This window comes from Macrobrachium rosenbergii, chromosome 37 (genome assembly GCF_040412425.1).
Source record: "Macrobrachium rosenbergii isolate ZJJX-2024 chromosome 37, ASM4041242v1, whole genome shotgun sequence".
In the NCBI taxonomy this organism is placed as follows: domain Eukaryota; kingdom Metazoa; phylum Arthropoda; class Malacostraca; order Decapoda; family Palaemonidae; genus Macrobrachium; species Macrobrachium rosenbergii.
In genome coordinates, this window is record NC_089777.1 from 34,243,101 (window position 1) to 34,268,196 (window position 25,096).

General features: G+C 33.7%; 1 protein-coding gene across 18 annotated transcripts in view; it reads right to left on the bottom strand.

Moving 5' to 3' along the window:
• The window catches only part of LOC136825475 (ras-specific guanine nucleotide-releasing factor RalGPS1-like), a 195,931-nt gene that overhangs the window by 4,667 nt on the left and 166,168 nt on the right, over window positions 1-25,096 (bottom strand). For 3 of the 18 annotated variants that reach the window (XM_067081983.1, XM_067081979.1, XM_067081984.1), the window contains 10 exons: window positions 24,780-24,879; window positions 23,790-23,953; window positions 21,884-22,026; window positions 20,511-20,736; window positions 20,166-20,387; window positions 17,860-17,931; window positions 15,488-15,565; window positions 8,624-8,821; window positions 2,350-2,491; window positions 2,031-2,225 (listed from right to left, as the gene is read on the bottom strand). In XM_067081983.1, coding sequence (XP_066938084.1) covers window positions 2,031-2,225; window positions 2,350-2,491; window positions 8,624-8,821; window positions 15,488-15,565; window positions 17,860-17,931; window positions 20,166-20,387; window positions 20,511-20,736; window positions 21,884-22,026; window positions 23,790-23,953; window positions 24,780-24,879 — 1,540 coding nt within the window. The remainder of the gene's footprint in view (window positions 1-2,030; window positions 2,226-2,349; window positions 2,492-8,623; window positions 8,822-15,487; window positions 15,566-17,859; window positions 17,932-20,165; window positions 20,388-20,510; window positions 20,737-21,883; window positions 22,027-23,789; window positions 23,954-24,779; window positions 24,880-25,096) is intronic. The other 15 variants (XM_067081992.1, XM_067081985.1, XM_067081993.1 and 12 more) reach the window with 7 other exon arrangements.

The window sequence follows — 25,096 nt, forward strand, 5'->3', positions numbered from 1 at the left end:
ACAGTGCCATCTGGTAGCTACAACAAGATATGCTAACCTACAACAGAAAGGGTATGTGAACTCTTGACTAATGTAGTCAAGTATCCAAATACAATATATAACTATTAAATATATAAATCTAAGAACCTACATAATTACAAATAGATAACTGTGCAATATATTCTGAGAACAAACATGAACACATTAAATAATAGAAATGTGAAGCTGTTAAATGTCCCCTATAAATTCACAACCCAAACTCTCGCCCATTAAATTATTATTACTGTTATAATACAGTACAATAGTTAAAAAAGCAGAATGCTCCAAAATTTTTATAAACTATATACAGTGAGCTAATTGAATGACTGCTCAAGATTAATAACAAGATCTGGGATAAAAACCTTAGCATAACTAAGGTTTCGTCCAACAATTTAAAATATAAATCAGCTCATGAAGACCAGATATGTGAACAACGTTCAAATCATATAAATGATATTTCTAAAATAACTTGAAAGGCTCTCTCAGTATGCCAAAATTCTGTGCATACATTGGATATGTTTCTCAAAAATAAATGTGCAATCCAGAATGATATCTAGAATTCTAAATGAGTTTCATGCAGTTTGAAAAACTCAATAAAAAGATCTGGATAGGGGGATGGAAAGATTTGGATGGTGGGGATCCAATATCCTAAATCTGCTAACACACTGAGTTTTGTAAGGGTTCAATTTTGTCCATAATGGCCAGATGCACTAAAATTGTGAAATGTAGTCGCAATGGGTGACGCCTGAAACTCCCAATCTACAAGAGGATCTTTGATAGGTAACTAATAAACGATATAAATTTACAGTATTGTCAGAGCATAAAAGATACTTATTTCACTAGGACATAAGCAGTAAGAAAAAACAGAAATTATTACATACAAAATGGTATATGGACTCTTGCATTTGGAGACAGGCAATGCAAGGGTCAACTCCTAACACTACATGCACACACCCTGACACCATCTAACTACAGTGTTTTATGGAATAGTTGAACTACAGAAATTTATCAGAATATAAATTATTTATTTGAATAAATTAAGACATAAATCAGCATGCTGCCTACCCATCTGTAGAACACAACAAAATTAAGACCACTGGCTACAGTTACACAAAGCAAGTCTTATAGCGAATGAAATACAAGTGTTAAGATTTCTCTAAGGAGAGGGAGGTCTTGCAATAAAGTGGGCTTCAATGTTTATCAATGAGTTGGATCCAGCAAAGCCACTTCTTTCCTTTGAGATATGTACAGCATTAGTAATGTAAGTGAATATTCAGCAAGCCTACTTAATCATATGGAATATTTTTTCCATGAAATTAATGGTACAATACATAAAAATTATTTATTTTTCTTTAATTTATGGTTTAATATTTGTTTAAAATATAAATAAAAAACCCCAGTGTATATCTAGAGATAAAAGTTTCTGATTTTTAAAATCCCTTATTTTTCTTAAATTTATGGTTTAATATTTGTTTAAAATATAAATAAAAAAAGTGTAGAGATAAAAGTTTCTGATTTTTAAGTGTTTATATATACTGCTATCACATTTATAAGAGCCTCGATCATTATGGTGAATAAACTTTTACTTCTCACAGCAGATAGCAGTATCCAGTACATAAATGTGATCACTTCCAAGTAAACCAACTTTAGCAACTGTTAACTTATATCACTTATAGTACAAAGCTTAAAAAATAGTCATGCATTAATCTACTTTTACTACAGAAGCTATCAAAATACATTAATGGAGATTTGAAGACTATCAGAATGATACCATGCAGTAAACATCCCATTTACAAATAAAAATCTCCAACACTACTGAATACAGAACAGAAGTTTTTGAAAGCAAGGATAAAAATCTAGAAAAATTTTAAGGTGACAGACTACCAGAAAATAAAATGGCACTATTGTCATAAGTCATTTCTACACATTACATACCACTCCATTACCAAATGAAGACCAATACCAACCATCCCAAGCATGTTAACAAAACAAAACCATTAGGTAGACATTACCAAGGTGTACACCCTAACCTGGAATACATCAGGCTGGGATTGGGCATCTTGTGGACCAACAAGCACCAGTTTACTGCCCTGACCAATGAGAGGCTGAAGTTTGCAAGGTGAGGTCTTGAAGTCTGCTCGCTCCTGTCCTCTTGAAGTTAAACTTTTTGGATGATAGTAAACCAGTGCTCCACCCCACAACTGAACCTGTAATGTATGCATTAAATTATATTATCTTGCTGACAGAAGCAATAAGATGGCAAACTTTCATTCAAGCTATACTATAACAAAATACTTCAAAAACTAAGAAAATACAGACTGCTGCCCTTACCCAGTATCTATGCCAAGCTGACACTGCAGGCCTCCTGCCATCTTTAATAACAGTCTTCCTTTTCAAAGGCCCTTGAACGCCACATTCTTCTCCACTTACTTCAAAAACTACTTCTGTATCAGAATCTGAAGAAAGTCCTGACCTGGATATAAAAACAAACACTTAGTATCTCCCAGAGTTTATAACTTTAAGGGCAATTGTTACTGTTTATATACAGCATTGAGATATGTAGGTGAATGATTATGACAAGGAAAACTAATGTGTGTTCGCAATCTCAACCTCCTCTTTCCATGCAACCTTATGAATTTACATGAAATAGTTTTAGTAGGGCTTTAGAATACATATCATCTTCCTCTTAAAAATTTTATCTTAAATTTTATCATCTTTACTCTTCTCTGTTCTGTGCACTTTCTGGTCTCGGTCTTCACCTGCCCTCCTTTTCCAGGATTTCCTGGGGCCTTCTAGGAGTCTCCAATATTTTCATAATATGCTCAATACCATTTTTTAAATTCCATGTTGTTGTGTATCCCCTTTTCCTCTGGATAGTAATGCCATGTTCTCTTGCCACTCTTTGGTTGGTTCTGTCCCTTCCTATTATTAAACTGCTTGCCATTCTAAGTAGTCCTGGGGTTTATAATTTTTTATCTTCCTGAAAGCCCTTTGGTTCATGCCAGCATCCCTCAGTTCATATCAATTTTCATCCTTCAGAATATTTTCAAAATACTGCCTCAAATATTCCAGCTAATCCTTCCAACTGCACGTTCTATATTTTTATCTTTTATAGGCTTTGCCACTATCATGACTTTTCCCTTTTTCATCAGCCATTTTTGCCATCTTGAATATTTTCTTTTCCCTTCTGCTGTCTTGAGATCCTGATTTCTTTCTTCACAACTCCTCACTGTTCTTGCCAATCTCTCTCTTCTCCTAAATGTATATTGTACATCTTAATTCCCATCCCTCCTTGTCCTCTGCCAAAGCATGAAAATTCTTTATTCTCTCTCTTTCTCTTCATCCCTTCCTCAAAGTCACACAGCCATACCACTTCTACAGTACTGCATTTTGTGTCTTCTTTTAGTGGATTTTGCCAAATACTTTTTGATGTCATTTTTCCTAAAACTTTTCCTTATCCTCCTTTTTTTACTTCAACTGTTTTCAGTTCCCATATTGAATCAGCTTTCAGCAGGCTGTGTTATGTCAAATATGCCTTGTCTAGTATAAACAGTACAATCCTTTGTTTTTTAATACCATCTGTACTTGTCATCAGTTTACAATCAGTCTGTCTCAGCTTCTCAACTCTTGTATGTTATGAACTTCCACTCTGGGTTTCTTAAACATTGAGTCTAGCAGCTTTAATTCCTGTCTTTGGCAGAATTCCAGTACTGCTTCTTCATTTTCACTGAATCTTTATCTTCCCATCAAACTTAAAAGCCAACTCTCTTCATTTGTATGTAGCCACTGAGGTTTCCTCTTACCAGTAATACTGTGGCACTTCTGTCACTTCATTTGATGACCATATTTTTTTTTATTCTGGGCTTCCTAATTGCAGTAGGTTCATGGAACACTGTACATACAATGAGAACATGTATTACCTGGAATACTATATGACAGTAAAGTAGGTAAATCACTAATGATTTAGCTGAAAGGTGACCATCTATTTACAGTGCAGTACTATGTTCTTATTACACTGTAATTCCACTTTTCATGCTGTGTCTTAACATGTATCCCAAGACCAGTAAAGGGTTTATAATAATCTTTTCTTAAATTCTTTGATGAAACCAATAATTTTTTTTAAAATGCCTAAAAAAAATTAGACATGGAAAATGTTCAGTTTCTTATATCACTATTTTCTCAGCAAAAAGTGTAGCATATAGAAGGCTACTGCCTACAGTGTGACACTTTGTAGCAGCATTTAGCCTCAATTGCACTGTTTTATGCCTTTTACTTTTAATTTCTTCCCTTCAGTCTTGTTCCAGCTCTCTCTCTTTTCCCGCTCTGCCTCATTCCTAGTTTCACCCGTCATTTAATGACAAATCCTTTGTTCCATCCTTCAGGAGAATTTACAAAATTGACTTGGTGGTCTGAATAATAATAATAATAATAATAATAATAATAATAATAATAATAATAATAATAATAATAATAATAATAATAACAAAAGAAAGTGAATAGAGTGTAATTTGGAATAATGAAATATTGTGCAAAATTGTAAGTGATTAAGTTGTTTCTAATGCAAGTGACTGACATTCTCTGCTCAAGGCAGACATTAATTTAATTCATCTTGCATGCAGTTTTAACATTTATGCATTTACAATGAACAATTACTCTGCTATGCTAACCTGTCATCATTTGAGTCTAGTGTGTGTCTACAGGAAGCATTTGAATCATTTCTTCAACTATAAAATTTTCATGATGTTAGCTGCAATTATCTTAATCTCAAATTAGGTCAAGCATTTCACATCATAAGTTTCAAATCCTTGAATATGCCTATAAAGAGATGTACCTCTTAGGGAAGGAAGTAAGACTTCAGAACTTTTTCCTTCCAGTTTCTAACAGGTCACTCTTACTTCTGTCACTTCAGTTTCCTATACCCAGCCTTAAGGAGGATGATCATTTCCAGTTTGTTTCACAACAACCTTATTACTTTTACTTAGTCTTTCATATGTGTGTTCACAAATTCCCAAATACTCAAAATTTGGAAGACAAAGAAGATCGGTTGCTAGTGCCAGGTGGCACCCTTGCATGTCACCAGGTCTCCAGCAGGGAACTGTATCATGTATTTTGTCTGCTGACTTGCTCTTGGCTTGTGTTTGGATTGCTTTTCAGTCTCTTTCATTTAATTTTGCTCGATCATCTCATCCTGAAGTGATCATAAAAACACTTAATTTTCTGGGAAAACTTCTATGGCTTTATCTTTCATTCCTTGTACAAATGTTCTAGTGCTGTTTTTGTTCTGGTATTCATATTCTGCTGTTTTTAAATTAAAGTGTTTTCAAGTTTGATGTTCTGCTATTCTGTAACTAAGGGTCAATTAGTGACTGACTAGTGTGCTTGTTTCTGGCTCAGTGCTTGTTAATTTTGATAAAAGGGAATTTTGTCTTCTTTTGATTTGTTCCTTATTTTAAGTGTTTATCTTGATTAAATTATATTTCAGGTAAATGTATGAGTACGTATTCTGTATTTTCTTCAGCTCTTTCTTTTGATGCAAAATTTTGTACTTTGCTTTTTGGGATCTTTCGTATGAGTGTCTGTGTTTTTTTAGTGCTATGTTAGTATTGTGCCCGTATTAAGTGCTTGCCAACTTCTTTTTCCCAGAACTTTACTTAGTAAGCATGGAATGTGTACTGGTTATTAGTCTTTTAGCCATATGACTATTTTGTGAACATTGTATTCATTAGGCACTCACTTTCTGCTTTTACTGACATCAAGCTGTAATGCTTGGTTTGGACTGCCAGGTAAGCCTGTTGTTGTTTTCATGTCTAGTGTTAATAAGGACCCTCTTTACTTATGTAGCTTTTGCAGAGGTAAAATTTGCCCTCCTTATCGGATGTGACAACTGCTGTGATTGCCTCCTAATCGGTGGCCTCTACATTTCAGTCAGAGGTAGTCCAAGAAACATGCCAGAAAACCATCTGGTGACATAAGAGTCTCTTTGACCTCAAACTTGTCAGCTGTCTTTGGTGTGGCCCCTAGTACTTCTGTAGAGGAAGTTTCAGTTGTCATCAAGAACTCCTCTTTTAGCACCACTGCCTTGCTCCAAGCCACTCCAGCTGTTCTTCAGACATTATTGCCCCCTCTTACCCCACTATTTCACTTGCCTGCCTGTCAGAGGGAGCAGACAATATGCTTTCCTGATGCTTCACCAGCAGATGGCAATCTTCACTGTCTGCTGCAGGAATTACTAACTTCCCTATCTCCTCATGATGGTTAAGATAACTGTCATCCAATTTTCCCAGGACAGCCACTTGCCATTACCAAATAGCCCCTCTCTCATCTCTATACAGGCAAAAGTTCGCATTACTGTTCGATGCACTCCAGTCTCCAAACATCCTTTTGACACCTACTGTGCTTCTGGCACCAGCTCCTCTCCTGCAACTACCAATGGGTCACCATTTGCTGCTGATGGAGTGTCTGCTACCGATTTGACCTCTGTCTAGGGGCCCCAAGGACTATGACATTGGCTTTCAAATCCTTGAGTGCCTCTGGTGTCAGCTGTTCACCCGCTTCCTGACTAGCTCCTTATGTTTCTTCTGCTTCCAAATCTTATTCAGCTTCTGCTGCCATTTGTGCACGTCACTCCAGGCTCCATGCTTGGCACTCCTTATGTGCTTACAGAACATCTATTCCCTCTTGTATCTCCTGTTCAGCACCTGAAGGTCCTTGACTTCCCCTGCCAGGCATGCACCAACTTCTTCCTTATATTATCACCAATCTTCCACTGGTGCTCACACTCCAGTCAAGTACTATAATCACTTTATTGTGGGGCTGCTTCCCTGCCTTAACTTGAATTTGAGAGCCTCCTGGGTATCATGTAGATCAAGTTTTGGGGTTTCAATTTGAGAGCCTCCTGAGTATCATGTAAATCAATCAAGCATCCTAGCTGGGACATCTTCATCCTAATAAATTTAACAGGCTCTCCATGTGAACTTTCAAACCAGGCATCCTTGGAGGCTCTTGCTCTGTAAACAGCCTACAAGGATCAGAAGCTCCACGTCCATAAAGAAAATAAGGTTTATTGGCCTTCCCATTACTCCAGATTTCATCATCTAGAATCAAACAGCAGCCCCACAGGGTTACTGTAATGCTCCCTTTGCCATACCATCTCTCATCCACAGCTAAGAATAAAAAAGACAACTATCTTTGTCTGGTTGGGGCTATCAGAATTTTAAAAAAGACACTTCTTGCTTACTTCTGTCAACAAAGAACAATAGGCATCAAACATGGAATTCGGTTTCATTCTAGCTCAGGGAAGCCAATTCAGGAATTTATGATTATGTATCAGAAGATAAGGCTATTCAACTAGAGGTCAAATGTCATGAGATTAGGGGCCTCTCAATTTTGCTTGTTTTTGAGAGAACCTTTGTTTTAATGGCAGGCGCCTGTGAATGCCCAACTACTTACTGCTAATTTTCATTTGAGAGATGTTGCTTAAAAATAACAGATTCCTCTTCTTTAGGAACTGTAGGGGTTTTACCAACTTCTGTGGGAAGACTTTGGTACAAGAAATTCACCTCCCTTATCCTGGTAATTCACTTCCACTAAAAGCAATCCTTCCATATATCTTAGTCTGGGAATACTTGCTTCTATGACTTTCCATATGCATAAGTGGGCATTTGCTTTTACTTCATCTCTGCAAATTAAAAATCTTTCATTACCAAGATCCTTATTAGTTCTCAGAGCTTTGGGTTTAGTATAATACATCCTTTCTCCTAACTCTAGGAGCTGGTTTTAGTTTAAAGTCCTTTCTCTGAGTTGCTATTACACCTAAGGAAACAATAGGCTTGTGGTAAATAAATTTGATTTCAACACAAACCCACTGCTTTTTAAATTCCCATCTGTGTTCAGACAATGCAGTAAGTGATTCATGTTGCCACCTGGTACCTAAAGTATGCAGACTTGGGTGCAACCTGACAGCAGCAAACAATCTTCTTCCTCCAAGAGTGGAAGGTCTGGGGGTTTGTGCAGACAAACAAAAGATTAAGTCAAATAAGTAAGTCTGTACTGATATAATGAATTTTGCTTCAATTTTGATATGCAAATCTGCATATCAAAATGCTGTCATTTATATCATACACACTATTACACCTACATATCAATTCTTAACTACTACTATTGATTGTCATGATTAAAACAAAGTTCAGCAGAGAACTTGCTTTTCTAGTAGTAAACCTTTAAAACATCCAGTAACCCTCTGAGAACTCCATGATATCCAATTCCCAACCATTTAGTTTAATTTTGACTTACTATATTTTCCTTTCCGAACATACTATACTGAAGTGCAGTACTGAGGTACAAAATGACACCAAAACCAGCTTTGTGCCATAAAAAATAAATTCACAGTAAGCAATTAAAAGAATCCAATGCTATTCCCTTAACTGGTCAGTATGTGCTTTGCCACAGACAATTTTGGGACACCTGCCAAATCTCAAAAGGGTTAATGTCTAGGACACAAAATAAATGTTTCTGTTCACTTAATTAAATTTATAGTGTCAACAAGTACTCTAAAAATTTTGGATAAAACACTAGTAATTCAAGAAAAGTAATAGATGGAACTTACCATGTTCTCGTGAGTGTATGAGACTGAGGTGATGTACAATCCGAATGCTGTGGTGGAGGGTCAAGTTCTGAATCATCTAGTAAATGTCTGGACCCTTGGGAACCTTGGGCTGAAGGACAGCCTGGCTCGTGACCACCTAAACTGTTCACAGAGTCACATCGCATTCCTTCATTTGTTCCTGAACAGCCCTTGAAAATGCTGTGAAATTGAGAGAGAGTATACAGTTCTCTGATGATTGTACATAAAATATATATAACTTTTTATTCTTGAAATAGAAATTACCAGACAAATCTAATAAATTTCACCTAAAATATCACAATACACAAGCAATATCACTTCTAAAAAAATGTCAAGTGAAGAACTCATGCAAAATATAGTGAATCATTTCTGTAATTGCTGTAAAGTTCTTAAATCACCTTAAGAACTTATATGTCATGAATTATATACAAAAAAATGGTGCAGTTTCATATGAAAATTGACAGACATAGTTATTAGTGGGTGTGTTATATAAATGATTGTACTGCTTGTTTAAAACTTAAATAATATGGCTTGTTTTATCACCCACTGCTGGTTTATAGGTATAATAAATTTACAAGCTGTACTTCTACTTTTGCCAGAAAGCTTCTGTAATTTTTTATATCTGCTGCAACTTACATTTCCAACAAAAAAATTTCTTTTACCAGCTTCTATATGCTTGCTTTTATTAATGCAATAGCCAGTTTAACTATTACATCTTGTATACATTTATGGTAATCTATGCAACAAATACTGTTTGAAGTATGCAACAATTAGGGTAAGAAGGCTACAATGAACAAGGTAATTTTGTGCATAACAATTTTATCTGTATTTTGACTTCTTTCCAGTTGCAGGTAAGACTTGAAAACATGTTGTAATAATTTTCTATGCTGAAAATACATGAAAAACTTTACTCAGTTCACATGTTAACTAGCTTAACTAGCTGCATCCATATGCAATAAAATTATCTTTAAGAGACTAAAATTCCACCATATATCCATTTACTTTTCTATTTTTACTCTGGAGACACTTCAGGCATATTTCTGCTGAACTCTAAAACTTTTTGGGGAGGTACCGTTTAGTTCAGTAATCAACTACTATACTTTCAGTTAAAAATAATACTGTATAAGGTTACTGAACAATGGCAGGCCACATTGCAACTGGAAATCTGTCTGTTCATAACCTTGTGCATTTGTGCACATTGTAGAGCCATGATACAACATACAACACAATATTTAACTAAAACCACTTTCATGGCCATCCTTAAGATTTATATAAATTCTATCTTACTGAATATAACGCATAAATTCTATCATCACAACTTATAATCCACTTACTGTATTTGAAAAACCATGTAAAAAAAATATTTCACTTTAGGATCATTCTCACCCATCATAAGATTATGTCAACACCCCTTTACCCAATGAAAATTTCAGCAATGGATGGATCTGTACTAAATTCAAGCTGGAAGCACTTACGAAGATAACTCTATATGCTACTATTAATATTTTATAACCTTCCAACAGTGCATATTTAGATTTGTTGGTTATCATTACTTTTCCAAGCAGGTAACTCTTGGCTAATGTTCATTACTTTTCTCAATCAAGAAAGTATCCTTGCATAGCTAATGTTTAATTTTCCAGTTTCTTAAAGTCATTGTATGGGTATTTTTTTGCATGTTGGGAGAAAATTATTCCAGTATATTTTTAAAGGTTAATGAACTTCCCACAAATGACAATGAAGATTGCTATTCATTTTATATCTAGTTTTGCACCTAGTTTTTATTTGTGTTACCAATATCTCTGTCAAACTTGGTATGGATGAGAGGTCAATGTTAAATTTTTGGACATTTAAAAGTTCATTTGCAAAAACTGAAATAAACATTTTATTATGCTTATTCCAATGGTTTGTTAGATATTTGTTTTTAAAGTGCTCCTTGCATATTAATATTAATTCAAATGTATTTTTGATTACCATCAAGATTAGTCTCAAAGAGCTCCCAACTTTTGTCTGTTACTTCAAAATAAATTTTTTTTATAAATTTAGCTCTCTTTATTAGTAAAAGTTCCCATTAGCCTTTACCAACTTGTGACAAGTTTCCTCAAGATTATGCTTTCATACAAAATCTTCAGTAATTTCCAACAAAACATTAATATTGTATACTAAGAAAAAATGTAAATACAAAGACATATTTTGATATAAAACTTTGTAACTAAGAAATAGTTTAAAAGCATTGTGATGTATCATGGCCCTTTTGTAATAAATGTAACATTTAGTAAACCATACACAAAGAACATACACAGGAAAACAGACTAGTACAGTAATAAGGAAATGGTAATGAAGGAAAATTAAATTCCAAACTGTACACAATTTTGTCACTTGATGGTACACAAGACTGAACTGCTTCAAGCATCAGCATTTTGCTTTTACAACACCACTCGTATGTGCCCTCAATTTAAACTAGATAAAATTAACTAAATAATGATTATGTTAAAAAGACTTACCTTTTTAGACCAATTTACAAAATTAATGCATATAAATATACTGAGCATATATAATGGACATAATGAATGATAACTATTATGTCGTAAACTATATCATGAACAAGCAAAAACAGTTACAGCAACAAAGTAATGTCATGTTTGATTCCAATGAAACATTAGATTTATCAGCTCTAAATAAAATCTCCTATAATACATAATAGATAAGAGGTTTTGGCATCAACTATATGCTTAACTATTACTCAGTAATTCTGGAAATTCACCAAAGGTGGCCCATATTTAAAATACTGAATTACACAGACTGTATTATTATTATTATTAAGACTTCGCTCTGTACACCATTGATGCTTGTGGTGTGTGTGCGTGTGTTTGTGTGCAAGAACAAGGAATAACACAAAGACCAGGAAAAATGTTTGGTTCTCTAAGCAGGATGTAATGGTTATTACTATCCCTCTTCCAAACCAATGACTATCACAAAGGCTTAGGCTTGCATAGTTGTGCACAATCTACTGAGACCAGTAGTTAAAATGGACAATGACGACATCATCATCATCATTGTTATTATTATTATTATTATTATTATTATTATTATTATTATTATTATTATAGGGTAGTAAACCAAGACCATTGTCACATTTCTAGTCTATCACAGCCTGCATGAAGGATTTGTTTTTAAATGAGAAATGCAAGCTGGAGCAAGGTACAGTACAGTCAGAGAAGTTGGATAGCTATGGGGAAAGAAAATGAGAATGGAAGAGAATTAATAGGAATCAAGCAGTGCAACACAAGGCCAGGACTGAGAGAAACCTTTGGTACATTATAGTGTGCAGTTTACAAAAGGTGTGTGTATGTGTGTACCCCTTGTGAAAATTTTAAAAGGTATACTAAAAATTAAATGTAAATACTAATTATTTATGTGGAGACTTATTAGAAATTTCTTTGTATGCCCAGAAAAACTTGACATTCTAGAAATGCACAACGCAAAATTGTGTGTTAAGGGAAAACAGTTTCATTTGGTATCAGCCGTAGAATATGAATTTTGTCAATTTCTCTTTGTCCTTCTTGCTCAGTTTACAGTACACTCTTTTACATGTGTGCATTCTACACTAAGAAACCTTCCTTGGCAAACTAATGACTTTCAGGTTTGTCCCTCTGAATGCTTGTGCATTTGTAATGGCAAGCTGTCACCAGAATTTGTACAGTGAAAATGTAACTGCAGTGCACACAAAATTACAAGAATTTTTCAATTGTGCAAAATGTAATAAATATTAACTTTTTAGCATTTCATACACAATTTAGTTTCAGGGTTGTTCAGATTCACAATCTCATATCCAAAACCCTCAGGGCCAATAGTGTTTCAGTTTCCATAAATATACTAGCACATTTTATTTCCAACAAAAATATTCAGTAAAACTCAAGAATATAATGCATAAAAAGAACCATAATTATTATACATTATATACTCTCATCCAATCTTGTGTATTATGCAACCCTTAAAATTTTGTCCCCAAAAACACATTTTCATCACATATCTTGTGTATTGTGTGAGTTGCATTTTGGAGATTATACTAGGATATGCTTAATGTGCGATTTTCATTTTCGGTACATTAGCACTTGGCTAGGCTTTCTTTGCCTGTCTCAGTACTGACAGATTTCATAATGCATATTTCATCTAAGTTAGCTTTTGACTGATTAACAGACCTAGAACCAAAGGTTCAGAAGCCTAAATGCGAATTGCCATACTTTCAACCAGGCTTACCAAAGTTATGGCTTGTCAAATAATTCATTACTGTACAATTCATCATAACTAACAAACAAACACTATTTCATGCAAAACACTGGCATAAACAGCAGCAAAGTCCTGCCATAACCAAATTGAAAAACAGCTGTCTGCTGGTGTTAGTTACTGTAACTATTGCACATTATTAAGAGTCAAATTATAGTTATCAACTTGCTAAAACTTGCTGATCCTAAATGATTATATCCAAAAGTAAAAATACAATTTTTATTCATTTTTCACGCCACAAAGATGGTCTTAAAAATGTATACTGTACCATTAAATTTAAGCTGTGGCTGACGACATGAATAAAGTGCAGGCTGCAAAACATTTTGGAATAGCAAATGCAACATCCAAAACTGGCAAAATCACATCTTTACTTCATTTAAAATTTATGGCATTTACAAATAAAATTGCTGTATTTTTTAATCCAGCTTTGTTATTTAAAAAAAAAAAGTCTGAATTATGTTTCATCTAGCAAATAATGGCAGTGATGATGTTGGTAATACTAAGTCTGCTATTGTTTGGCAACATATGGCAATGGTGATGTCAGTAAAACTCAATCAGCTGAAGATTTTGAGAATGTAAACATTACTAGAATGCAAACAGCACATGGTAGCAATGTCACTATTTAATAATGCAATATGATGATAATACATGCAATATAATTAAACAGGAAGTAAACCAAGTTTTATTAAAATTATTATTTTAAATCTGTACTATTTTACCTTTACAAATGGATACTACCCTCCACACACAAATTCCAATTATTAAAGCCTTTTGATTTTTAGATTTTCAGATAGAGATTGTTTGTCCGTATTCCTTGTATGTATACCTAATACTGTACTGTACACTGTAATAGATGACTTTCAATACCTGGGGGTGGGCCCAAAAAATTCCCAAATGGAATTAAGAATTCTCTTATACCTACCTGGCAGAAGAGTATTGAAAAAGCAATATCTGAGTGAACATAAAGAAATGTTTTCAAAAACCCAGTCTAATACAAAAACAAACTTATAAGGAGTACACTCATAAAATCAATACAATTCAACAAGAAAAGCAAAATACTGATGCCTTTATACAATATAAAAAGGGAATTTTGAACTATGCATATACATATAGTACTGTATTTTGAAAATAAAACATACAAAGTTACACAACAAAGGATAACATTTGATACTGAAATACTTGCACCCATCAAATTTATTAGAAACTGGACAATTCACACAGGATCATGGTACGGAAAGGTATAAAACTGGGAGAGTTCAGATTTTTTGGCACATGTACAGAATTACTGATGATATAAAGTAAGGAAGGGTAGTTCTGAACAGTATTGAATTCAAATTCGCATAACTGAGGGGTAATACACACACACTGTGCTACAGTTCTCATAATAAAGAAAGGTTTTACAGTACTCATTATGTAAAATAATGAGGCAGTGTGAAATGTGACCTAAATATTTTGCTATCTAATTCTAGTTCTTGTTTTTAAATCTCTCAACCTAGACTTCTGGTTTGGATGTCTTATATGTCATTAAAATTAGCACTGACCATTTAAATGTCTTCTAGAACTTACCGTTTCAGAGAAGCTAATACCAGTATTTAGACTTCCACTACATATCTACCATAATAAAAAAACCTAGCTGAAAATTTCCTGTTCTATGAAACCAGTCTAAATTGTTCAGATGTTTTAACATATACTATTTGTTTGAAAGTAAAACTGTTGAAACCTACAATCTGTTCACATCATGAAGAATAAACATCAATATGGAGAGTACATATAACCTAAAACTAAAAAAAACCACATGCTAAACTATACAGTAACTCAATTCTCCATCACATATACTGTGATTCTTTTTCATATGAGGCCTTGTTCAGTGCATGTGATCTACAGACCCTACTGACCTCATTTATACTTGTCTATGAAAATTTTTGGTTTTACACTACACTCAATTCAATGTTGATAATATGCGGCATCAATACACCAGTAAATTTTCTATGAGGAATAATACATTAGCTTGAAGAATAATACATTAGCTTGAGGAATAAAACATTAGCTTGAAGAATAAGAAAATATGTAAATATAGAATGAAATACTTGCAATAATTAAAATAAACTGATGCTTAATCCCAAACACATACATCTGGTAGAGAAGGGCAATATAACAGTAAAAACGACTTGTGCAAATATTTTCAGAATGGAATTATCTACAAATTCTAATATGCCTAGCTAATCATCACATAACTAATGAAATGCCAATGCAAAATTTCATTTGGATGGTATGAAGCTCAAGAAAGCAGAGAAAACTATACAACTTTTAAAAAGCCATAGAAATAGAACAAGACATACAAAATAATGGTAAGACACATTCCCACTGCCAGGGTGGCAAGACCTAAACAGTATGATGGTCATCTGACCTGGAACTACACATGGAGAAATGATTGTCTGTGTATGTACTTTAAAGGCAGGTTAATTAATAAGATTATTCTTATTGGTGATCCTAACACAACACACTTAATAATGGTGCCAATGAATTTAATCACTCATCAGAACATGCATGCCATCATCATACATCTGACTCAAGTATACGTGAAAGTTGCCGCATGTTGTCCATCCATCCGACTCTATTTGTGAATTTTGAGATGAGTGACTGTGGAAGAGATGGCGTTACTGATTAAAGTATTCCTTCCTTGTTAGACTGTAAGGATAAAGGTTTTTACTATGACTAGATCACAAGAAGGAACTGGGGAGGACAGGAGATGGCTCTATAAGGCAAAGGGGCTAAACAAAATCATGGCACAACATTCTTGCCTATGATCAGCAAGACGTAGAAACTCAATATATCCAATTACAAGATCTGGAAAACGACTTAACTTTAATAAAACTGCAGAGAAGCGTACATAAACCACAACTTGAAATAAAACACTAAAAAGCTAAACTGATGATGAGCATTAGGTAAAATATTTTGGCAACACAAAAGCATTCCCTCTTCAGCCGTGGACTGAACATCAGCTTATATGACATGTATGGGGCAGGCATATCATCCCTTGCAAACAAAAAGCCTTATATGTCATTGTTCTTTGTGAATAATAACTAACATTTAGTTTATGCCTTCCAGACTTTAGAACCCTAAATTACTAATCATCTCCATAAACGCCATTCCAAAACCTAAATATTGACGTATTTCTGGATTTCCTTACCTGTAACAGCTAATGTTTTTAAGATTTTAATTACACTCAAAAGGTTACCATATATATCCAATGAAATTTTCACAAAAGCTGATAGAAAATTCTTTCTCCTTATCAAAGAAAAGATCCTTAATATGATAACCCCATGAATAAAAAACCATTCCACTAATTCTGAAAGTAAAAAGACTAAAATTGGTCTTAAATGTTTCATTAAAATTAAAAATACTTGGATCAGTATGTTAAAATACATTACAGAAGATTGAATCTTACATTTTCACACTCAATTCTTTATATACTACATGCAATATTTGGTTTTGTTAAAAGGTATGGTGTTACACCTTAACCACATCTGATGCTAGCTCACCTTGATTCAAGAGCTACTTTCAACAATGTTTTATAAAGCTTATCTTGTTACAAAGTCAGTATCTTGGAACCAGCGCAGTTTTTCTACCGTTTTCTTGTAGGAATCTGCATTTAGAGCACTTTTACAGACAATGGAAAGAGAACTAGACAGACTCACTGCCAATTCAGTGGCACTAAATGGCCCAGTTATTGTGAGAATATTGTATTTATCATTCCATTAATACACAAAATTGAAAGATGCAAGAATGTTAGTTATGGGCATTCTGGTAGCGTATTTTAATATGTAAACCAAAAGTAACAACATATATATGGTAGCCAAAATGATGTCTGATTCAAATTATGTCTGATTCAAATAAGTTTACTTGTTTTTGCAACTTTAAGCTACCTACATATTTTAAAATACTGAACAGAAGTTATGCCTAATGCAATTATAGACAATAATATATGTAAAAACTTTCCTAGATTAATCACTTAACATTTCAAAACTATGATTACTCTTTTAAATAATTATATATCCATTAGCACAAAATTCAGTCTTGATATGACCCAACATGGGACATTTGTAATTTACCCACTAAAACCAATCAGTTCATTATCATGGTTCATATCCAAACAAGACAGACACTCATAAAATTATATACTCTGCAGTTCATGACCAATTTATGGGTATTATGAATCATCAATATTTCCAATGCTGAAGAGAAAGCCTATGATTAAACAGATTCTACTAGACATTTAATATTTGAAAAAAGTATAGTATTAACTGCAAGTATTATACATGCATTCACCTTACAAATGCACTGAAAGCTTACTAGCAGTAGCAGAAATATCCAGTTAAGTGTCTTGAGCAAAATAATGGATTAAAATTTTAATAGGATCACTTATGGTTCTTGAATCTTTGAAGTACTGTATTGAATAAATTTTGACAAGACGACTAACATGAATTTCTGCAATATGTGGGTGTTCTTACATAAATTCAAAAGTCTAAATCAATTTAAATTTTCAAATAAGAAACAAATGAAATAACCAGGGAAAACATAAAAACTGAGAACAAGGGCTAACACCATCAGGGAAATTCAGCCATCCAATTTAATGGTAGGAACTTTAGATGTGTGGCTCAGGAACCGAATTGAAAAGGTTTAAAAAGGGCTAAATTAGGAAATAAAAAGAAACCAAAGACAAACCATCCCAAACAAAAAGTTCCACTAAATGTCTTAAAATTGTTTAAGTAGCATTTCAGCAGGTGCCTGGAAGAAGAAGTCCCTTAAAAGAAACTGTTGTGCAATTAAAGGATGTGGAGGCGTGCGGATCTGGGGAAACCAAACAAAACAAACGTAACAAAACACAAAACCAAGGGAGGCCAACTCAAGTCAAGCACTGGTGCAGGACTCACCCGAAGCGGTCTGCCCCCTGACTCTGGGGTTCCGAGCGATGGAGATTGCGTGGGAGACTCATACTCCGAAATCTAGCATGGCAGCAATGTATGGGACAAGGGGGTTCATGGCATCAGTGGCAGGATATTTTGGTAGGAACAATTTAATCTTTGCTGCACAATCAGGCAAACATATAATTTAAACTTAGCACTAAAGATAACTTATTAACAGAGCGCAACACATCTGAGGTCACTTATCACATTCTCATCTTCTAATGAAGGCCGGCAAACTTGGCACTGTAATGACTATTGTAAACTCACAGAACACAGTTAAATCTCAATTTAACAAAAACTCTTAAAATCATCCTAAAATATGAAGACTTCAAAGTATTATCACAAAAATTATCATTTTTTGTTGTCAAGGTGTGAAGTATCACAAATGGATTTTACTGCACTGGTTATACTGTTGAAGTATATATGCAATAATCCAACACATAAGGCCAACTGAATTCAGCCTGGCCAATCTACAGAAAATAGTAAGAAATAAAAATTACTAATCAGAAATTTTATTCTGAACTGAATGCACTTTTAGGAATGAATTTATTTTACAATCACTGAATGGCTGTAACCTTGAGCTCATCTTGAAACCTACTAGAGTAAAAGATGACACTGCACAGATCTTCAGAAATCTTAAATACTTCCAGATTTTGGTGACTATTTGTTAAATATTTCCAGATTTTGGTGACTACTGTATTTGTAATGTAAATGTAAACATTGTCAGTTTCAAGATGTGATTCTCAAATTTCTAACACAAATTTGTTATTATCAAGAACTTAACCAGACCACTGAGTTAAAATACTTAACACTCACAGAGCTGGCTGACTCTAATACAGTGCAATAATATAGTTTGTCATGGTTACATCACATCAACTGGTTGTGTATGTCTCAAAAAATTTCATAGTACAATACAATGTATGGAATTTATCAATGTCTGTATCAATTCACATTGAGATCCAGTAACAAAAGCTCTCTTCTCATGCACTACGTCAACACAAGAATAGCTGTAAGATTTTAAGCTGGATAATTCTACAATAATGAATTTAAATTCATACTTCAGCAACAACACTTTTCCTTAAACAAAAACTGAAAAACCAGAATCAAATTGTGACATTTATTCACAACAATTATTATGTCATTAAAACTGAAAAACTTTACTTCTTAACTGCACTTAGAGAGAAAATGCTGTGTGTAGTGCAAACTTCAAGCAACAAATACTTGTGATGAGAGGTCATCTCTACCACAAACAACTAAGCTCTTCATCATGATCAACACCAAAACCTGAACTATGGTTAGTCTCTGAAAAAGCACAAATATTTCCTCAATTCTCTCTGACAAAAATGAATGTAAATATAGTGCCAATAACAAACTGTACTGTGAGACATGTATTAAAAAAGAAAGAAAAAATAAAAGAAGGCCTCCATTTCATAAACTTGTCATGTGATAAGTGACTTGCGTAAACTGCTCACTCAGTAATTAATGGCAGCAATGTTAACCAAATTCAACTAAAATGTGTCACTGGTTAAAAGAAGCAGCACTCTAAAAGAAAATTCACTTTTCTTGTCCCTGTCAGTAACTAATGGGAGATTCTGCCATATCTGTATAAACTAAGGCTGCATCCAAACCAGCACAGGCATTACTATTTATCTGTATACTATAATTCTGGAGCCCACGCACTAAAATATGATGATGATTGTCCTTACTGTCTACATTAATCTTAATTACTATCATGAACTTAACCCACAAACTAAAAATTTCCCGACTATGCTAGGGTTGGCCCAAAGGACGTGTTTCTGAATGAGGGGCAATTACTTCATAGTATACAGACACTTAGCATGGCCTTGCCAATCATCAGACATCCTCAGTTGGCTTCACTACAGTGTAACTGTAAACCACTCAAGGGAATGCTCTCACTTGCAATACATTAAAATGAAGCATACGGAACAAAATTCAGTCCTTAGTGAACAGACAGATATGTGAAAAACACCACAATGGCAGCCATGTCATGGTTTAATGTAGGAATGTGCCATTAGGGATAAACACAATATACTTATACAAATCCCAATGAATTAATAAAATGTGTATTAACAGCCTTCCAAGCTTTGAAACTTAAAAATCTCTTGCAAGGTGCAACAATGAACAGAAATTTATATAAAAATTACATGAAAACTCCAAACACTGCAATAAATTAATTGTAAAGATAGATGGACCAATTCTGTACAGTACAGTACATATTTGTTTCCAAAGTATGAAATTCATGCGGGACTCACTTTGTTCCTAGACTACGTGCTTTCCTGTGACCAGGTACAAATTTTGCTTGTGGTCCATGTGCTGGGCAGGAATAGGTGGGAGGAGGAGCAGGTGGCCTTCCGCCACTCACTCGAGCTGGAGAGAGATTTAAGGAATTGATCCCTCCAGCAGCATCACTAACACTGTCTTTGCTGGCACTCTGACTACTGCTTGGAGTGTTTGGCTCAAGCTGAAGTGACAACCTGTAATGAATTATTCTCCAATAATATAATATACAGAACAAAGGGCATAAGGTAATTTTCCACAAGAACTTGACTTCATTGAAACTATTCAGCGAATATGAACTTAATACAAAGTGAACGTACTTATAATGATCATCCTCCACAAACTTCTGTAGTTCTTCTATATATCTAACAGATGCTAAATATGTCTGGACATGTTGAAGATGAGGAAGAGCAGAATAATCAGACTGCTGATAATCTGCCAAAACTCTCAGAATGTTGTTCATCTTTAGCTGCCGCTGCTCACTCTCCAGACCACCAAAATGGGGATGGGCCATATCTATATATACTAAATCAGTCAAGAAGAGGCCTGAAATGTCAAAGACAAATACTCACTGAAAGAAAATGCAGTGTACAAAGTTTTAGTAAAGGAAGCAAGTTGAATGTGACCCAAATACTCCTTTTTAATTTTCCATACTTCAGCTGGAGTCCACAGTGTCCCCATATTCCCTATTGAAACAATCCTTATCACCAGTCCTATTGAGTGCTAGTATGACTTCATAATATGCCAATAGTTTGGTTTTACTTTACATATGGAAAGCCAGGAACAACACGTGAAAGGAAACCATAAAGATTTTATTAAAAATATTTAAAGAAAAACAACACTGAAGATAAAGTCTCCGACACCCCAGTCTTTGATTCCCTTACCTCCAAAGGGCATGACTACCCTCACTTAAGATCAAGACTTACGGACATTCCTAAACTTCAATACGGCCCATCAGAAGGATTTCTTCTCATACAAGGTGAAAATTGGAGCAAAGTAATAAGCTGGACAGTTAGTACAGATGAGAAGGAAAATATAGATGAAAAGCAGAAAAAAAAAAAGGCAATGCAACTAGGGGATAAAGTGATGCCCCATAGAAATATGAGTACCAGCAACACACTTGTAGGTATTTAAAATAAGTGATGAAAATATTTTTTTGCATGAAGATGTTCTTTATCCATGAAATTTTGAGAAAATACTGTATATGGTAAAATTATCTTCAGCCAACAGTACAGTGTTCTGAAATATTAGTACACTTCCTAAAGGCGCCCTTCCTTCATTCAGTTTTATAGTACAGTAAAATGTAAAATATAGCTCTGAAATATTAGTACACTTCCTAAAGGAACCCTTCCTTCATTTAGTTTTACAGTACAGTCAAGTCTAAAATATATAAGTATATACGAATATTATATTAATATATTAATGTACTATATACAAAGAACCTTGAAAGTAAACAAGGAATTTTCAAACCCATGTATTTACTGATAACCAAGTTATAAATGGTTAGAAGAGCATGAAAGTTCATGAAACTATTGCAGGAAAATTCTTAGCATAATAAATTATTCAAACTGTTTACAAGGAACAAAACAATTCCCCCCTAAAATAAACTGACAAATTTCAACAGCATGAAAATCTCCTTGTAGGTGTTTTGTTATCGAAAAACACAAGACTACTATAATTTTTGAGTACTTACCAAGATATGGAATCATAGGAAGTTTCAGACTATTAACATGACTTCTAAGTTGTTCCCAATTATTCTTATCACTAAATAATTCGCTCATTCTCTCGTAATGTTGCCGGTCCTTACGGGAGAGAGCAGCCCAAGTCTTGTTTAATCTGTAAAAAATTTAAATTTAGCACAAGAGCTTACCCTACAAATACTTTCAGCAAAACTAAGTAGTACAGTACTGATCAAAGGAAATCTCTGTATATATGAAATTCCTCATGTAATAAAGTGTACAGTAAAATAAAAATTAACAAGTCAAGTCACAATTTCTAAAGATCTCCTTCCTTATAATTAGAAAAATACTTCATTATCCTCATTTACTTAAGTATCAAATATGAAGTAAAAATATAAAAATGAAGAAGGGAGCAACTAAGTAAAAGTCATGACCAGTACAGTAAAGTCTCTATCAGCAGCGTTTTTCATAAGATATACTGACTAAATTGACTACCCAGGCTCAAGTGAAAACTGTATATCATTACTGTATAAGTTATTGCAATGGAAAAAAAAATTTTACTTTTTGCATTATTAGATTTTTTCACTCTCTTACGTAATTTGGTTTTGTAGTCTCACTTTTTAGCACCAAGGGCAGAAAGAACTGTTACCTGTGGTACCAATTGTAATAAATTCAAATAGCCTACAAGATGTTGCAGCTTCTGTTTTCCATCACTGTTTCGATACAGCATGAGCTTATTTTTAAAATGAAATTCCCAACCATTGCAATTTTCATCTTCACTTATATCATCATAATCTAAAATTTATCACTAATTCCTTCTGCAACTTTCAAAATATCTCCCACTTAATTTACAATAATTATCATGTTCTGCAGCATTAATACCTCATGTACTGTAAGTTGAAAAATTATCCATGTCAAATAAGCCTTTTAAAAAATTACCTAAACACCTTATAATATTCCTATAAGCAACTCCATAATGGTGCTAATACACACACAATAAGTTGTTTCATAGTTCATTATCCTGCCTTTTTAATAAATATATACATAACAGTATAAAGAATATAACGAAAAATAAAAAAAATTAATGTATTACATTACTGTACCTACATAACAGTACTGATCTGGTGTGTAACACTGGTGATATTGTACAGTCGTCCTACTTAGGGCAAGAGAATAAGCTATGATGGCAATCTTTTCATCTTTTAAGTAGTGTTTTAACATAGCCATCCTATTTTCCAATGGTATAGCATTGTGCTTGTTAGAGACAAATTCAAATATAAGTAGGCAAACACATATTCAAAATTGCTGCCTAGTGCCTAGAACAAGGGCCACCATGTGGCCAAATGCTGAAACTATTACACTCAAACATCTTGGGCTACAATTTGTTTTGTTAAAGCTTGTAAATGGTTTTATTGTGAATATTATATTGCTGCAAAGGTATACAGTATTACTTTATTTCATATATTTTAACATTTGTTTTTACTAATTCGATACTTTTCTTTTGATTACAGTGCACTGATTTTCATGGCTGAACGCTGGAACAATGTACTTACTTTTAAACGATTTTATATATTTAAAAACCCCTTTTTATGTAATTTGTCACTTTTTTTTATTGATTTCTGTATTTTTACAGCATTTTAACATTTGCTGCTGACCAACATAAAAATGCATACACTGACAAACATAAATTTTTATTTTTCCTTTAATTTTTAACAAAAACCTTTGTAAAATCAAATGTGTCGAAACCTGAAACAATGTAACTGTAGGTATTACTGTACACTGTACAGTACATATACAGTATCTTACATTAAAGAGTTAACATGTCCACAAATACATGGTAATTTTATCATGAAATACATACCTGTATTACAACACTACAAAAATTGGAGAAGCAAAACATTTTGTTTGAGTATACCTTACCTATAAATGGGCGCAGACTGCAGGGCACTAACGATGGCAAACTGTGAATGAAAATTGTTGAGTTCATTCAGTTTCTTGGCTACTTTAATGAAGTGTCCCATCATCTCGGCACGCTGTTTTGCTCCTCCTGCGTTGAGTATTTCTCGGACAACCCAAAAACTTATCTAAAAAAAGATTAAGAAAAAACTTATTATTTAAAGATTTATACTTATCTTTTAACCTTTAATCCATCAGATACATAAGATGTTAAATATAGAATACAGTGGTATAGCAAATATCCCATAAAAACTAGGCCCCTCAATACAAATACCATAGCATATAATAATAAAAACACATACCCAACCCATAGGCACCTATCAGTAGGATCCCAAGCAATCAGCTATTTATTTACTACACAAACTTTGTCTATCATCAATGTAACAAATGGTTCCTCAAATTAAGTACATAACTGAGCCATGAAAACCATGTTTTACTGCTGAAATTATTTCAGCAATGCAATACAGTACTGTATATGACTTAGTGATTCCATGATTAAACTTTGGTTTTTATCTCAATCAAAATGCTTAAAACTAATTCTATACACTTCCTAGCATGAAGATCACCAAATATACCTTGCAATTCAAGCATATACGTATGCCTTTCATTAATCAATCAATTCTATTCAACTAAATCTCAAGCTAAGATTATGCAAACTTATACTGTAGAATTGTTTTCAAGTGTGTTTCAGGTTTTATTCAACATGAAAAATGTTTAGCAATAAAGTTAGTATATGAGAGTACAAAAAGTTACTAGTTACCTCATGCCTATGAATTAAGGTTACCAAGTCTACAACAACAACAAAAAACTTTTCCTATGACAAGCCCTACCAGATTTTTATTCATTTAAATCATCAAAATTGCATGAGGTAATTTGACACTTCAATATAATAGAAAAAATAATGCCATTCCTAGTAGTACAAATAATGATCTACAATATAATACAGTTACTTACATGATTAAATCTTCGTGTGAACTCCACAATATTGGGGGCAGATTTCAATTTATCCTTTTTCGTCCAACCACAGGAGGTCAGCTCTTCTGGGGTGATGGCTCTGTAAACATTTTAAAAGAGCAGCTACACAAGCAAGGCAAAATCAAGAGGTTTTCAGTCATATGCTCCACAATGAAAGACTTAAAAAAAATATCAAAAAGTTCTCACAAAACAATAGATGTAAATTACATTGTAGAAAGTTAAAAAAAAAAAAGTATCTTAGGCAATACATAACAGAGTGAGCTCTGGAACTGTCATTGAGAATACTTTTCTTAAGG